Here is an 18,616-nt window from a genome sequence, read left to right as displayed (position 1 = left end):
GCTTCCCAGAATCCTCTCAGGATGCTTCTTAGAATCCTCTCAAGATTCTTCTCAGAATCCTCTCAGGGTTTTTCTTAGAATCCTCTCAGGATTATTCTGAGAATCCTCTCAGGATTCTTCTCAGAATCCTCTCAGGATTCTTCTCAGAATCCTCTCAGGATTCTTCTCAGAATCCTCTCAAGATTCTTCTCAGAATTCTCTCAGGATTCTTCTCAGTATCCTCTCAGGATTCTTCCCAGAATCCTCTCAGGATTCTTCCCAGAATGCTCTCAGGATTCTTCCCAGAATGCTCTCAGGATTCTTCCCAGAATCCTCTCAGGATTCTTCCCAGAATCCTCCCAGGATTCTTCCCAGAATCCTCCCAGGATTCTTCCCAGAATCCTCCCGGGATTCTTCCCAGAATCCTCTCAGGATTCTTCCCAGAATCCTCTCAGGATTCTGCCCTGAATCCTCTCAAACCCTGCCTGAAATTCTAATCATTGTGTGAGTGTAGCTGATCTGACGAGACTGGAACTACGGGCGGTTAATCATGTACAAGCTTGTACTGTGACTCAACATTGGTTTTAGTAATGTACTGGAAACTACTACAAAAATTATGAAAACCGTGCCTTCTCCAATGGTGATGCGTTTTTCCTCAATCTCCCCTGCATGTGCTTACGTACATTGGGTGACGATTGTATCGCCGAACAACGCGTGATAACACCTATCATGGTTCAGCTTCGGGGGTTTCATGTGTTATTAATTTCGTTCCAAAATCCGATATCCAATCACCCATCGAAATCAACCGGTGCGTTGTGCTTGCTTGTGTCGGGTCGGTTGGTGGACGGACACTGACAAGGAAAAATTACGACGCCAATCAATTAACGAGGATGCGCGCGCGCTTTATGAGGTGCAATAGGCCCATAACCTCTCCTATATATTGGAACCACTGAATTACGCCATTGCGCTGTGTGGCCATTCAGACAAACAATATTGCCCTCTAATTATCCAATAAAATCGAAACCGATTTTTATTGTTCATCGAAAATTTACGACTAAACAACACACCATTACGTTCCGTCTCATGATGATGATGGTGATGATCATCATCTTATCATTGTCGAGGGACGTGGCTCGGAGGTGGTTTTCTTGCTCAACGGACATCTTGGCGATAAGACATGAATATCAGGGCCATTATCTTTCGACATTAGGGCCTCTATTTGCTCGAAACGCGCAGTGATAACGGATTATCATGCTGCGGACGATCTTTGCGATGTCAGTCAGCGAACGGGTGGGACCGCGCGTTTGCTTCTACGTGTGGAAGTGGATATTTCGTGGGGTTATTAAAATCTGAGCACCATAGGGATTATCCTAATTGGTACCTACTAATTGCGGTGTAATTTTGATATTGATTATGACTTCATAACTCATACTTAAGTTGTACTGATTTGGTCGTTGGGTGGCATTCTTCAATTTGTATCTGAAATAGGTTGTGCATTCGAAAATATTTGTTCCTTGAAAAGTGCACAGCGGAAACAAATATGTGACGAAGCATTATATACAGAAAACGCACAAACATCCGGGTTACCGACAGAATGCGGAATCACACAAATCTACCCCAAGATTAACCCGGTCTGCGAGTGCAACTGAGCATGGCTTGGCTACCGATACAAATGCTTGTGGGATATTCACCCCAAAGGTGCCGCCAAACGTTTTTCAACTGCGCTGATTGAGTGTATCAATTGACAAATGGATTACCGCTGCAAATACCTTCCGACAAACGAACGGCCTGATCCACGTAATACCACCCCAAGCCAGATTCCGCTAGCAAGCACCGACGACTACGACAACGAACGTGTCGTTTCATCCTCCATCCAGCCGCCGACTTATCGAAATCCAACATCAAACGAACTCCCAAAACTCTCCCAGATATCGACGATCCGCGCGCGGGGCTCTGTATTAGCCGGTCCCTAAAAGCCGAAAAATTTGTTTACCTACTTTTACCGGACGACGACGCGACGCACAGCTGAAGCCGTTCAAAAAGACCGCCGACGGTCGACAGATCACGACTGACAACGGAATAAGACCAATAGGCTTAATTATGGAGCATACGTTATCTATACCGTTGCGGTGGTTGGTTGCATGGTCGGACCTGGCTTGGGCTCCGGGGGTTTCGTATCAGCTTGCTTCCTCGTGTGGGTCCGGTGGTATGCGATGAATGCATTCAAATTCACTTATGGTAGGGGAGATTCGGTACTAAAGGCGCCGATTGGAAGAAACAATTTATTATAACTAATCCTTGCGAGAACAATAGGTAGGTACTAGTTGTAAATTATTTATCAGCCGAAGTATTGATGAAAATACTTTGATAAAATAATGCAATAATAAGAACTTAGATTGTCAATGATATTTAGTAAAATAATCTAAATTCACTCGGAATTATTAAATACAATGCTCTAGTGCATTTAATTTATTTAGAGTTACATTACAATAACAATTAAACTGAATCAACAATCCCTCGCCACAGCACTCGGTTTGTGGCTGCAGTCCTCCATCTTCGACCGTGTCCCACATTCGCCAGTTCGCTCTGTACCTGGTCCGCTGACTTTGCACGCTGTCCTCCAGAACTTCTTGTACAATCCGGATCTCTTGCGAACACCAACTTTGTCGGGTAGTTGTCCGATATTCTCGCAACATGCCCTGCCCATCGTATTCTTTCAGATTTTGCGACCTTCCCGACTTATCACATAACACCTTTCAGGCCGTCCTTACGTAGTTTTTTTAACCGTCCATCCACCACTTTGATCAGTCTAGTGCGCTTCCCGGAGAAGCCGTTCTGGTCCATAGTTCTGTGTGGTCGACACTGTCGTACGTCGCCTTGAAGTCAATGAACAGGTTTTGTTGCACGGTGAAGATACTGATTTTTCATTGGGGCCTACCTGACTTGATCGATTCCTCTTCGTCAACGCTTTCTTTCGCTAATAACATGATCAAAACAAGCAAAAATATTATTATTCTTGTTTTTCTAGGAAGATGTAGTCGTCTCCTTTGTTTATCATCCAAAAAATCTTCGAGAAATTCGATACACATACTGTACTAACATAAAGAGAGGATCGATGAAACGAAATCGATAATGTCAGTGTCGAACGGAAGATTATCTGGGAGAGCACTGTGCATTCAGCACATAGCATTCAGAATAGTGATCGTTCGGAAGTTCCCACACTCCAACTTGACACCTTTCTTGTAGATAGGGCATACGACCTCTCCCTTGCACTTCTCCGGTAGCTGTTCGGTATCCCAGACTCGGTCTATTAGCTGGTGCAGGCAGGTACCGTAAACCGGGGTCTAATTGATCACCGGGGTGAAATTGATCATTCGGGTACTGCATTGTAATTCCATATTAGGAACTCTTAAGCGCCGTAATGATCTTCAACTTTTTACGTCATCTGGTTCGTAGAAGCCTAGAGATGAGTGTAGACTTTTGATTTTTAGAAAAAAAAAAAACAGTTTTGCTTTATTTTTTTAGGAATTTGCAAAGTACTTCTCATTTAGCTGAAATCATTGCTACTAAACAATCGATTCCTACTAGGACTTCCCGTAAATTCTATGTTTTAACATTTTTGTGGAGCCTTGGTTGAGAAGTTTTGTAGCTAATCAGAGCACGAAAATTAAAAATAAGTTCTTTCTATGATGAAATAGTCAATTATTGTGATAGAAATCACTTATTACAAATGAAATTGCCTACCTTTAGGCGTTTAAGATGAAATTTCAACATTTAATTTTGCATTTAAAGCATTAAATCTGCATTAACTTGTCTAAAGGGTCTAACTCGTTTTGTAAACAAACATTGTTATTGTCGCTGTAGGGTCTATCTCGATCCACCCACACATCTGGGGGCCGTTATCAGAAAGATCAATCTTCGCTCTTTCTGATAACGGCCCCCAGATGCGTGGGTGGATCGAGATGAGCCCTACAGCGACAGCAACAATGTTTGTTTACAAAACGAGTTACACCCTTTAGACATGTTAATGCAGAAATTAACTAGTTGTGAGATTTTAAACGCGTTATTCGTTTTTAGAAGAGCAAAATTAAGCGGAGAAGGATATTTGCCTTTCCAACCGATGCTTAATTGTACACTGATCAATTTCGTCCCAAAGTGGCATTTCCAATTTTTTGATATTTGGAGTTATTTACCTTAAAGTTTAAATTTGTTGAACAAAATTCTGTAACATGTTGCCATGGAGATCCACTGGGTACTGGTTTTACAGAAATTCTTTTGGCAATATTTGAATTGGCACTGATGTTATCCGTAAAAGTTGTTTTGAAGTGATCAATTTGACCCCGGATTACGGTACCAATTTTTGCGGCCCTATCTTGATGAGTTCCGCTCCGATACCATCCTTACCAGCAGACTTATTGTTCTTGAGCTGCTGGATAGCATCCTTAACATCCCTCAACATTGTTGGCTTGTTTTTGCTCCCTGCTGTACTGACGTAGTCATCTCACCCACTGCCTTGGTCCTCCATGTCTGCGCTCCCCACACAATTCAGGTGATATCATAATATTAGCCTTATTAGCCTTCAAGTAGGTCCAGTAAACAAGGTTGATTATGCAATGTTACTCTGAATAGCGAGTCTGACTACTGTCACGAGTACGGACCTAAAGGTCTGACTTCCAAATTAGCTGGGATGACCTAGAAGCATGCCAAAATTTAATAATGTCTCTGAATCACCGTCGAGGGTTCAAGAAATTCACGTATTCATACAGTTTATGCAATGTTCACATTTGTTGCTAAAACGAACAAAAATACTTCTGCAGATCCAAAGGATTGAATGTCAGGACAGTTTGGAACACCTACTTAGAACCTCTCAATGTATGACAAACTGTTCCATATGGACTATTTAAGGTTCCCTAAGAACTTTCTTGAGCATAATTCATCGGATCATCGGACGCATAAGCATAACTTTGTTTGTTGTTGTGTGTTTGAATGAAATTGATGTTTGCACAACCTCATGCAACTTTGTGCTGTGAATTCGTGAGTTCAATGTCGATTTGAAAACTTCCAAGAACTCCCTCGAGTATAGGCCATCGGATCTACAACGCTTTGAAGCGCATCTGGCCCACCTGAGGGCTTGTGAAATGCTCTTAAACCTTCTGCAACGTTTCAAAAAGCTATTGAAACCTCATTTTTTTAGTCATCAGTTTCTTAACCCGAGACTAGCTCATCTTAGGACTCACACTTCTCTTCCGAACGAACAACTCACATTGTATGAGTTTCACGGGAGCGGAATTCAATCCCAGGTCATCGGCGTTATAGTCACGTGCTTTAACCATCACAACAAATCCGCCCCACAAACTGAAACTTCCTGAAATACCCTGAAACGCCTTGAAACGTCTCTGGAACTTCGCACCTCCAGAAATGCTCTAAAACGTTCTGAAACGCATTGAAACGCCTCTGAAAGCCACTTGAAACCTTCGTGAAGCTCATCTAAGAGCCTGTGAAGCCCCCTAAAACCCTCTGAAATTTCGCATGGCTCCCTTTTAAATCTCCTAGTCGTTCGCCCTTCTGAAACTTTATTTAGGCAAAGTACGTTTAATGGGCAAATAGAGAGATAAATTTGTGGAAAAATTCCCACTTTTTTTGGTGGGATTCGAACCCATGACTCCATATCGCTAGTCCGGTGCTTTAAGGCGAAACTGGAAGCATTTCCTCACTTTTTGGTTTTTGATTTTTTATTAAATAACAATGCAATATTTTCAAAATCGGTTTTCGTACACATGTAGAGTATAGATCAAGGTACCTATCTTCTGATTTTTTTTTTGTGGTGGAAAATGTTTTTCGTTTTTTCAAAAACCATTTTTGAACAAAATTTCACAAAAAAATGGTTTCTGCAAAAATGGAAAACATTTTCCACCACAAAAAAATCAAAAGATACCTTGATCCATTCTCTACATGTGTACGAAACCCGATTTTGAAAATATTGCTTCGTTATTTAATAAAAAATCAAAACCCTAAAGAGTGAGGAAATGCTTCCAGTTTCGCCTTAACCGCAGAATCATAACTTGTTCTGTGGCTCAGTTGGTTAAAGCGCCGGACTAGCGATACGGAGTCGTGGGCAGTGCTGAAAATTTCATTTCGTCATACCTAAATTCAACCACCTACAGCTCATTTCAGAAGCTGAACCTGAGGATATGGTATATGAAAAACTTGTGCGGCTAGATCAGCTGTGCAAGAAAGTCACAGAGAAACCGCCATTTTTTGAATATTTAAGGTAAATGTCACGGACTACCTTTGAAAAGTGCCAAATGATATTCACCATGAGGATAACTAGTGACCTTGAAAAACAAAAAAATATCGACATTTCGCATCTTGACGAGTGCTGTTTTTGAGAATGTGTAACTGTAACACATTTTTGTGTGGTCTGGAAATTATGCACTTATGAGTAGGGCTTACACATTTTAGTGCTGAGCGGTTTTACTGTGCTGGTGATGGGATTGCATGTTTGATCATGATTATCCGTTTGCTGCATCTTTCTCGATTCGCTTCAGCAAAGAGGAGTGAATATGAATGGAGTGAGGCGAATACACCGATCCTTGGTTCGAGCCCAGGTCCTCGGCCTGATAGTCAGGTGATTACACCAGGTCCGCTCCCCGGCCAAAAAAATGTTTCTTGGGTGAAAACGGAACGGTTAGACATGCCAATAATTAGCTTCAACTTTTACAATACTAATATTGTTTAATGGTTTTTACCATTTTCAACAATTAGCGAAACAGTGAAAATAGGAAAAGTAGCCTATGTTTAAAATAAGAGAAACTCATCATTTGAGTATTAGCAGTTTCAGCGCCAAAAACTATTTCAACAATGAGTCTAGAGAGAATGTTGAAAACAGGATAAATCATCAGTAAAATATCAGTATATATAACTTGAACTATTGATATAACAGTATAATGAAGAATTATCCTTCTATTAGACAGAATGTAGATGCCATACATAACAGCAGCAATGAAATTGAAATAAAAAAAAGAAACAAAAACAGAAATTCAGTGATCAGTTAACCTAACGCTAATTCGACCTAATGTCCATTCGTCCTTATGACCAAAAAGTCAGACATTAGATCAAGTCTCCCCATTTACAAAATATGTTATACTTAAAAAAAGGAAAAATATTACAATTTTAAAATTATATTCATAAAAATAAACTTGGCATGATAGTGGCTTGAAAACATCTGAAATCTTTCCCCCTTAAAATGAACCTTGGGTTCCAAAAGGGATCAAGTGTCACCCATTTTTGTGAAATGCATCATGCAGGATGCCTCCATAAAACATAGTTTTGAAATAACTTATAAGGCCCTCATGGTACACAGATAAAAATAATGAGATTTACACGTCATGCAAACTACATTTTAGCCATGTAAATTTAGTGTTATGATGGTTTACATGATTGATCATGTAAATTTGTGTTATATGTCATGTAAACACTCAAAGTCATGGAAAATTGCATCACATAAAATGGAAGTTTACATCATTTTGGGAAAATATTCTGCAAACACTTGGAATATCAAATCAATGGTCTATTTACTGAAAAAAACTATAACTCTTCTTAAGGCGAAACTGGAAGCATTTTCTCATTTTTTCGGTTTTTGATTTTTTATTAAATAACGAAGCAATATTTTCAAAATCGGTTTTCGTGCACATGTAGAGTATGGATCAAGGTATCTTCTGAATTTTTTTGAGGTGGAAAATGTTTTCCATTTTTGCAAAAACCATTTTTTTGTAAAATTTCGTTCAAAAATGGTTTCTGCAAAAACGAAAAACATTTTCCACTACATAAAAAATCAGAAGATACCTTGATCCATACTCTACATGTGCACGAAAACCGATTTTGAAAATACTGCTTCGTTATTTAATTAAAAATCCAAAACCAAAAAGTGAGGAAATGCTTCCAGTTTCGCCTTAAGGGGTAAAAAGGGTTTTTAACATGGAAATGTCAAAACTCAGCACATTGATCACCCTGCACATCAGCTTTGCGTATTGTAATTCAAAAACTCTGTTTTCGTTTTTGTTTTTATTTTCGAATTTACTATTGAACCCATATTGAGTAAAGACTGCAATATTTCGAACGAAGACCTCGTTCATTTGACGACAGTTGTCCACTGCCAGTGGACCACTGGAGTTCATTCCGGAAAGTCTGTGTCATCTGGCATCGAGTCATTTGGCATAAGGTCGTTTGGCATAACGGTCATCTGGCATAATTGACACTTGGCATAAAAAAAAAGGGTGCATTTCTATTTCGTCAGATGTCCATTACGCCAAATGATCGTTATGCCAAATGACCCCCTCCCCATTTCGGATGCTCCTCATGCATTCATGGTGACTAAGCAAAAACTCAGAACATTCAGATGCAGCGTTTTGAAAACGAGCAGCCGTATCTGCGAGTATAAATGCAATATCCGATGTTTTCACATTTCATGTGTGAATTTGAACTTTTTTAATGAGACATCTAGAGGATGAGTGCGATATTTTTGCACTAAATGATGCGGTCCACATCAAACGTGTTTTAAAAGTAATGCGACAATTGACATGTAATTAATGTATTTTTCATAAACAACTGTGAATACTCAAATGGTTTAGGAAGAAAAATTGTCCTAATGTCGACAACCTTTTTTGAACGATCCTGAGAACCGCTGCAAGTCCGTTTTTGTGTCACTATTTATGTTTTGGCCAACAACTGTGATATTTTAGATAAAACTGGAATATGTTTTGTATAAGGAGCTCCAGCGACATCATTGTCATAAACGCCAATCGAAAAATATTTCACAAATTTGGAAAATGCATTTCTATGCAGACAACATTACTAGAGCATTAAACATCAAAACATTGATTTTTTTAGTATAGATGGAGGACTGAAAAGGCTTGTTATCTACAAAAAACACGGGGGAAATATATGTAGAAATTACATAGTTTCAGTTTTGCGCCGTAAGGTGGCGCTAGAAGCGTTAAAACACAATTATTTTTTATTATTGTTCAAAATGTTGATATTGAAGCTAGACTGGCACAGAGTTTGTCACCGATCATGTTCTTAGTAGATTAGTTGGGCAAAGCGCCGTACTACCGATACGGAGTCGTGGGCTCGGATACCACCCAAACAAGTGGCATTTTTATACAAATGTATCTTTGAATAAAACTTGGCAGAGTAATTAAAATGCTTCGTAGAGATGTATTAAAAACATCAGTGCCATCCTGGAAATAGTTGCTAGCAATACAGCCTTCAGATAAGGTTTCATAGGTATGCGGCATGTTGTTCTGAAATAACCTTACTATAACTGGTTTTGGAATGGCAGGACGCATTTCACCCTACCACCTCCAAAGCATTATTCATGACGCGACTGTTCGTGCGAAAGTGCGCATCATAAATAATTTGCCGTAATCTACCCGCAATAAAGGGATTAATACTTTTATGATAATATCAATATAATAAAGGTATTGATTTTTATTTTGACCATATTACTCTACCTTCTGTCAAGAGAGAGCAAGCGAGGTTCAACAAACACACAAATGTGCGGCAGACGACCCGACTCCATTCATTCATTCATTCATTTTTTTCACTTTCACCTTAATAGAAACATCAACCCGAAGAATAACTGTCACATTTATTCAAACCAACTCGACAGGTTGTAGCAATTTGTATCCATCTTATCCCATTTCACCTAACAACAACCCTTGTTATCACCACCGCCACCACCACAACCTCCCGTGTTGCTGATGTAAGTAGCAACCACATGTCATAATGAAGTTCAAATTTCGTTCCACACCGTAGTTGCTCTCCGGTGTGATGACTGGTGACACAGCAGTGTGTCCCTAGGGTCCGTTTATCATATGGCACCGCCGCGCCGCTCCGCCGTGGTGACAGCAGGAAGAGAGCAATCTTCCCCTCGGAGCGTTCCTTTTTGTCACTTAATAAATATTCATCGTTGATTGTTCTGAGATTTGGCTTTCCACTCCTCTGAGCATGTCCTGAGAAGAGCTTTTTCTCTTCTCTATTGAACCGATGCTAACCATTCCTCGGGCTCCTGTGGCGGTGACCTTGTTATCTTTCTGGTAGGTAAATCCAGCAAAACAGACAAAATTGGGTGACTTCCTTTGACTTTGCTGAGATTATAAGATCGGTGTTAAATCAGATCGAACTATGTGTTATTGCCCTAGCTTCAGAAAATATATTCTAATAATATGAATTTCTGAGGATATTAAGTGTTATGGAAATCAACAATTCATCCTATTGTATGTTGTTACTTATTCCCATCTGGCTTAACACCGACCGACAAAGTAAAGTCCGTGGACAAAGTACGCCTGTTGCTTTAAACCGATTATCCTACAAGGACATTTGATCAGGCGTGACCCGACATCCTTGTGCGGGCAAAAGCCATGAGCAAATAAACGTTGCAAACTTTATTAAAAGTTACGTAACATACCGCAACCAGCCCGTCACTACTGGTGAAGGAAGGTGAATTGTTGTTGGACAGCATGGTAGCCACATAACAACAACAACAATAACCAGAAATCTGCGGTTGCGAAAGATTTATGACTTTTGCGATGGAAGGTGGTCGGGTCGTTTTGGCTGATTGGGCGACGGTGTTTTTTTTTTCGGGTATCGGATTCCACAAGGATGTTTGAAGGGTGTTGGAAAAACTTTGATACGGTGTATTACTCGTCAAAAAGTTGGTTTTGTTTTTTGTTGGAGTCTTTTTTGACACATAAAAATACCATTACGGTAGAACCAATATGAAGATCTCTTATTTGAATAAGAATTCAGTCGTACAACACTGATAAAGCATTTTCAAGTATTCTCTGTCAAATTGTCATTAAATGGATACTCACTTATTGATAAATATTTGTCGATAAGCTACTTTTATCGACGCTGCAGTCTTGGAGAATCAAAACGACTGTCCAATCTTAAAAAAAAACGAATAATCAGAATTTTCACTTTGAAAAAGACTTGAAACAGAGTCGAAACGTCGGTTGAAATCTAAAACAGTCATTTTGATTCCCCAATACTGCATAGCCGATCAAAGTAGCTGAAATCACACTCCTTTGGTACTGCGAGAACTTTGACGATAAATATAAGTTAGTGTCTGCTGGATAAAGAACAGAGACATCATTACCGTACTTTTCAACAAGTTCTATGACAAACGATCATGCGCCAGTCAAAGTAACTTCTTAATTTTTTGCTTCCAGGTATTTAAAATTTGACCTGCAACTCTTCAACTTACTGCACAGCTTTTGATGGAAGGGCTTTGTTTGCTTGACATGCTATGAATTTACACATAGTCTGACAAGCACAATGAGACGCTGTATGTTCAAAAAGTCAAGTAAATTTCCCGACTGAACTGGGAATGAATCCTGACGGCTCCACATTTGCTCGGAAATTCCTCCAGAAATTCATTCCAAAGGTTCTGCAGCAGTTCATCACAGAGAATCTTCTCGGAAGTCCATCAGGAGTATATTCGGTAATTGCTATTGAAATTCCTGTAAGAGTTTTTCTGAGACACCATCATGCAATCTAGTGGGATTCTTTTATGGAAATCTTTAGGGACTGCTCCAGAAGTTCTTTCGGGATTACTCAAGAAGTTCCTTCTGAAATTCCTCCAAGTATGTTTCGGGAGTAACATTTCGTAGGATTCCGTTTAATTATTTCTCAGAGTTCATTAAAAAGTGTTGTTGTGGGGTATCCTCAAGCAGTTTCTTTTAGAGTTTTTAACGTATTTCTATAGGATTCTTCTATGTAATCTATTGAAATTTCTCCTGAACTATTTTAAGGATATCTCATTAAGTACTTTTTGGGATTTCTCCAATAATATTTCTGCGAATTCTTTAGGTAATTCTGACCAATTCTGCTAGGTTATCTGTTGCAATACGTTGAGAAACGTTTTTATTATTCGCCTAGTGGTTTCTTTCTTCTGAGACTCCAAAGGTTTCTTCTGGAATGCATACAGATGTTAGGTTAGGTCGGTTTGGTTAGGGTTTAATTAGGGTTTAACAGGGTTAGGGATGTTAGGTTTTTTTTCCTAGCCACTTAACCTATTTTACAGCTCTTTTGTCCACTAGGGCACTACGTGAGCGATTCCAATTGGCGGCTGCACTTACACTTTGTACAGCGCCTAAATGTAGTCTATTATATTCTTATTCTACTATATCGAACTGGTTTGCCTTTGTGCTGCTTTCACTTTTCTACCTTGTCCTTGGTAGAATGATGAGCACGATGATGAAATGATGAGTGGCTGTTGTTCCTTTTCCAGTCCGATTGGGGGTCGTCCATTATGGGTTGCCGTTCGCCGATATCCAATTATCAGAAGAGGGTCATGTGCCAGCCGCTCTCGGGGGGGAAGAGCAACTGACGAAGTGCCGGGGCTGGGATCGAACCCATGACCATCCGCTTATGAAGCGAACGTGTAGCCACTGCGCCACGGGCCCCGGCACCTTTCTGAGAGTTGCTCCCGGGATTTCTTCGCTGGATTCCTCATAGAGATCCTTCCTAAATTTATTCAAAGTTATTTTAGCTGCTTCGCTTACTGGTTTTCTGGAATAGCTTACCAACAGTTTCTCTCGGGATGTTTGAGAGATTGTAACCGAAGTTCTTGTAGGCCTTCCAGAGAGGTTTTCAATGTTCCTCACAGAATTTCACTCGTAGTTCCTCCCGAGATTGCACTCAGCAGTTTTCAGAGTTCCTTCTTGAATTTCCATAATATTTAAAAAAAAAAAAAAAACTTTTTCATAAGATATCCCAGTGGATAACTGACACTGTTGTAGTCGAAATACGGGGCGGAATTAAAGGGTACAAAACTGATTACACTTATTCGAAGATATCCCAGCTTTTCCAAGAATTTCTGCCGAAGTTCCTTTCTAGGTTTCTCCAACAGGTTTTGCGGGGTTTCTCGCATGATTTCTCCTGAATTCCTTCCGATATTTCTCCGATTTCTCTTACAGGATATATCGTAAATTATCCCAGGAGATAATTTGAAAAATAAAATCCAAGAAAAAGAACTTCAGAGCAACTTTTCAAGAAATCCTAGAAGGAGTACCCAGAACCTTAGGACAATTTCCAATAGGGATTCCGGGAAGGGTTCTGGATATAATCCCGAAGAAATCTAAAAAAACTAATCACAGGAAGATCATTACAAAAATCCTGTATACAACTACGAGGAAAAACCTGGAAAAAGCTCTGAAAGAAACCACGAGAAGAGTTCCATGAGAAATAGCAGCAATATCTAAAAAGGCAATTCGGAGAGAATATTAGGAGAAAATCCACAAAAACTCCAGCAATCTTCTAAGAGAACAGGGAAAACTGCACGAGAAATCTTAAGTGAAACTTCAAAATAAATCCTGCGAGAACCATAAGGAAAATACCGACTGAAAATGCTGGGAAGAATTTCTGAAAAACGCTCACGGAAATTCCAGATTATTTTTTTTTTAAGAAATTACAGGAGAAATTTTGGAACAAATCCAAGCACATATTTCTGCAAAAAAAACTCAAAAAACATTGAGAAATCCCTAGAGAGGCTCTAGGGCAAATCTCAGGAATAACTCCTGCAGAAATTCTGGGAGAAATCCGCCGTTCTACGCCCAATTGTCCCATGTTGTATTATATTGTAATGAACTATTGGGATTCCCATATAACATGGGACAATTGGGCGTAGAATGGCAGCACACCAGAAGGAATCGCGAAAAGTTTTCAAGATAAATCTCGAGAGAATCTCTAGGAGAACTTCCGCAACAGCTTCTGAGAGAATTCTGACAGAGTGGAGTTTTTGGGATAAATCCTAAAGTAAATTCTACGAGGGTCTCTGGAAACAACACCGGAAAAACTAAGGAAGAAATTTTGGAAAGAAATTCTGTAGGATTCTCTTAAAAATCTAAGAGAAATCCGTCGGAATTAAAGAATCCTGGGAGATTCTCAAGAAAGAATTCCGGAGTTAATTAACTAAAGATGCCGGTAGGAATCCGGAAGAATTCCAGGAGTATCTAAATAAAGAAATACCAAGAAGAATGTTATGAAAAAATACGGAAAGAATCTTGTGCGAAATTCTGAAAGTCATAGCAAGAGATTTTTTTAAAGAAGTTGCAGAAAGAAACTGTGAAAGAATTTTTGGAAAAATCCTTTTAAAAGATTGTCTAGATGGACTATTACTTCCAGTTTAATCCGTGTCCACATGGAATTTACTGCATCTTCTACGAATCGTCTGCTTGCCGGAAACATCTGCTAGATCTAGAAACCCTCGTCTTGTGCCTCCAGCTCAGCTATCCATATTCCTTCTTGATTCGACTTACTTTTTGTATTATCATGGTGCAATCTTCAGCGTCTTCACGGGACCATAATAACCCCAGGCATTACGGGAAAAATATTTGGTTTTGATCTACAATAAGTAATGTTCGCTACTTTTTATTCATACGACATATGTTTTTGTCGGTGAAAAATTTCTCTGAATATTCAAGCTATTCGCTGAGCATTCTAGGTTTTTTACCTGTTGCATGAAATTTCCTGAGGATTCCCGGTTTACCAGGTAGTAGACACCCGGAATCGACAATTCTAATAGGCTTTCAAAAGGTTTTATTGTCACCCGTCGGTTTTTGGCAGAACTGTTGAACTGTTTCGATTACACCGAATAAATGACACAAAAAGTGACAGTTAGAGGTAGACAAAATACTGATCACAAACGTTAATATTGATTTCTCCCTGAGGAAGACACTATCCCCGTGTCGAAACGTCGGGTGAACAATAAAACTCGTTTTTAAAGCATATAAGACCGCGTAGCCGTTCACCAAACGCTCACTTAATAAAATGATTGTTATATAACTGCCTCTCCGTGGCGCTCGCATCGTTTTTGTGTGGAGCGGACCTGGTGTGATGGTTAGAACACTTGACTATCACGCCGAGGACCTAGGATCGAATCCCACTCTCGATAAACTCGCAAAATGCGAGTTCTTCCTTCGGAAGGGAAGTAAAGTGTGGGTCCCGAGATGAACTAGCCTAGGGCTTAAAATCTCGTTAATACAGATTAAAAAATCGTTTTTGTTCGAGCTAGACGCTTGTTCCCTAACGCCATCTAGTTCATAGTTGACCAAACTCAGTGCCGTTGGCATTGGGGGAACATATTTCAATTACTATGATTTGAATTGAAAAATATTTGAAGAATTTCGTCTCTTTATCTGTGATTTTAAGAAATAATCAAATTCTGGGTTGACATGAGCTGAGCTACACAGTTTTATATTCACAGTTTACTCCCAATCCACTCTAAAATCTCTTTTCCGGCTTTTTGTCGAAGTCAAAAGAAAAAAAAGTACCCTAAACCCTAAATTTGAGTTAATAATTGTTAATCTGATTCTTGCTATGACGCGTTCCAGTATTCTATACTTTGTAGCAATTAAAAGATGAAAATCTTACGGTGCGAGTTAATTATATAATAAATAAATAAATAAATAAATAAATAGAAAAAAATAATAAACGGGCAGTGGCAAGAATATCGCCACCAGCGCTGGTGGCCTAAACGGGCAGTGGCAACTACACCGTGTCCAATAAGTTCTCATACAAAATCAAATTGAATTCATTTCACATCTGTAATATGGATTTTCAAAGTAAATTTATTTATTGAAAGGCCAACTAACACTGATCAAATACAGCATATGTTTTGGAATTAACTGTCCTTTATCCTTCTCTGCTGATCGCTTATGTTTCGTAAGTACACTTCAGCTGGCACGCACGTCATTCCATGGGCATATCGTCTTATTTTAACTAGTAATGGTTTTAAATTGAAACAAATAAGGTTCCTGTCCTCACCATTGCTAGTAGCAACTATGACCATAAGAGAAAAAATATGGGACTCTGTATTTGTGAACTACGAAGCCGTTTTATTTTGTACAAAATAAAACGTAAATTAAACAAAAATGTCCATTCACCTGTTTTAATGAGACTTGTTGTGTTAAAGAAGCATGGCTGCATCTTATCGTGTTGATCGTGTTGAAGTTGGTAAATTTGTATGAGAATCGGCGTTTGTGCGATCAAATGTTAGCACTGCTTCTCCCTGAAAAAACTCCATTTACATACAAAGCTTGTGGTTTGTTGAATTTCCTGCTTTCTAAGTATCAATGCTTATGTATAAGTGCCATCAGTAATCTCACGCTCCCATATTCATCCTATTCGAAAACAAGCGATTACGGCACCGATTGATTCCGTTCTTTGTGTTTTCATGGGTGCTCACTTCTAACAAAAAATACAAAAATAAGAAACAAAACAAACAGTGCTTCAATCCTTTGTTTTTCGTAGGATGAAAATGGGAGCCACATGCTTAATAAGGGAACCAATACCCTATTTAACATCAAATACGTTTTCTTCCATATACAAGTCAAGCCTATAACTCAACGTCCACTCCATCTCCTCTTCTTTAACAGGGAAAACCCGCACCAAGGACAAGTACCGGGTCGTGTACACGGACCAGCAGCGACTCGAGCTGGAGAAAGAATTCCACTACACGCGATACATCACCATCCGGCGAAAGTCCGAACTGGCCCAATCGTTACAGCTGTCCGAGCGGCAGGTCAAGATCTGGTTCCAAAACCGTCGCGCCAAGGACCGCAAACAGAAGAAGAAGGCCGAAAACGGACCGGTGTCGCTGAACGGCCAATCGCTGGTGGTGGCCCACTCGCAACACAACGGTGCCCAGTCCATGTCCAGCCTGCTGGTGGACACCAAGCCGAAACTCGAACCGTCGCTGCATCTGTCGCACCTGCACCAGATGAGCGCCATGAGCATGGGAATGAGCTCGATGGGGCTGCACCATGCACACCACTCGCTGCACCCACATCTCGGGGTGCCCTCGTCTCAGCATCTGAATCAGGGCCCCGGCCCGCAGGTTCCACCGGGTTCGTTAAGCATAATGTGATGTGGTTCTTTGGAGTAACTTATTTCTTTACGGTTTATGATGTAGATTCTAGCGATTAGAACGTCTCGTAAATTATCGATCATGTAGCATGGGCTTTACCATTAGTTATTTGGTGGGAAATAAAATGGGTCGCCAAATTGTAGCTAGAACCGACGGGTAAAACGATTTTCTTTGCAACGGATGGATTCAATAAAGGCGCAGAAATACAGTATCACCATGCAAATACTTTTCATTTTTAAAGTCGCAGAATTTGATGGGTCACGCAAGTGGATGAAAATGCCTTATTAGAGTCAAAAACACACAACCGTCATGTCACACTGAACAGTAGGAAAATTCCAGTCACGAAACAGACTGAATATTTTATTTCAAACCCCCACAGAAAAGGAGGCACCGAATGCTTTTTATGAATAATTTATGAGCAAAAACACGCCCCGTTCCAAATTGCGTTTCTGTGCCTCGAATTCCTTAAACACCTCCCCTCCTCACCAACAAACCGCGTGCATTCGTTGTAGTGAATTTTAGGGTCAGTCAAACTTCGAGATTGAATCCGAACCAAATTGTAGCAACCGGACAGTGTATTAATATTTTGGTAGCCCTCATGCGAGTGGGCAAAATATGAAATCAACTAAGTGCAATGTAAAAATGATATATACTTTTAATAAACCTAATTGTAGCAAATAAGAATTGTTAATTTTCCCACAAATACAACGAGTTTAGCTAATAAGTACGATGAGAAGATAGTGTGTATCTTTGCATAGAAACGAGAGTAAAATTTATGTAAAAATACTACAGCTAATGCTAGCTTTACACTGCGCTACTTAACTAGATTTAATGCCTGCAAAGCATTGAACAACAAATGATAACTATAAGAACCAGCAACACAGATTTAATAAAAAGGACAAAAAAATAAACTGAAAACAAAGACATCACATACGCAAGACCTCTACCCAGAGCTATTCTGTAAATAATGTTCGCTTGTTCCACCACCCCCCTTGAATCAGTATTATCTTATTTTTCCTTGAACTTTTCGATTTCGCTGAATCTGCGTGCCTGAGGAGAGTGCATTAAAGGAGTTACCCATGCTTCGCGGTGCGCGCCTCCGAGAAGATGGTGCTAATTATTTTGCTTGATCTCGGATCTGGCGAGGTCGAGATCGAAAGGACGCCTTACTACACACAGACCCGTCTTTGTGCTTCTGTTGTTGTTTTGCTTTCATTTTGGGTAACAATCTGCGGGGAGGTTCCCACGATTATTAGCAGGTGCAGGATATGTTTGAACAAACAATAAAGTGCTAAATCGAGATTACGCTACAATAAGAAATGTTTTTTTTTTTATCATTTGAAATGTGCTCAGAAACCCATGCAGTCGAACTTGTCGGTAATTTAATTCTTAGCATATTATTTAGATTGTATTCGAAGTTTTGTTTATCTAGCAGAAAAAAAGAACACTTAATTATTGTAAGTGACACTGAAATAAAGGAATAATGCTTAACAGATGATGATGTTTAATTTTTATAGATGTAATGAATTATCTTTTCCGAAATCCTGAAAATATTCACTTTTTCCTCATTTTTGGAACATCTACTGTAGATGCGCGGTGGTAAGGCAGATATGGAAACAATGGTGAAAGTGATCTTATAATAAGGTGGAAACCCGTTTGGCTACAGCTTCAACATCAATGCGCCGACAAACGACAAATTCCATGACA

The 18,616-nt window shown here is 39.6% G+C and overlaps 1 protein-coding gene across 2 annotated transcripts in view; it reads left to right on the top strand.

Annotated features, from left to right (window-relative positions):
* Positions 1-18,404, top strand: part of LOC109412650 (homeotic protein caudal) — a 67,615-nt gene extending 49,211 nt beyond the window's left edge. For both annotated transcript variants that reach the window (XM_062850619.1, XM_062850620.1), the window contains one exon: positions 16,419-18,404. In XM_062850619.1, the coding sequence (XP_062706603.1) occupies positions 16,419-16,909 (491 nt within the window). In that variant the 3' untranslated portion in view covers positions 16,910-18,404. The remainder of the gene's footprint in view (positions 1-16,418) is intronic.
* Positions 18,405-18,616: the final 212 nt, after the last annotated feature.

This window comes from Aedes albopictus, chromosome 2 (genome assembly GCF_035046485.1).
Source record: "Aedes albopictus strain Foshan chromosome 2, AalbF5, whole genome shotgun sequence".
Lineage (NCBI taxonomy): Eukaryota > Metazoa > Arthropoda > Insecta > Diptera > Culicidae > Aedes > Aedes albopictus.
Note: the sequence above shows the minus strand (reverse complement) of the source record. Positions and strands in the feature narration are given on the sequence as shown.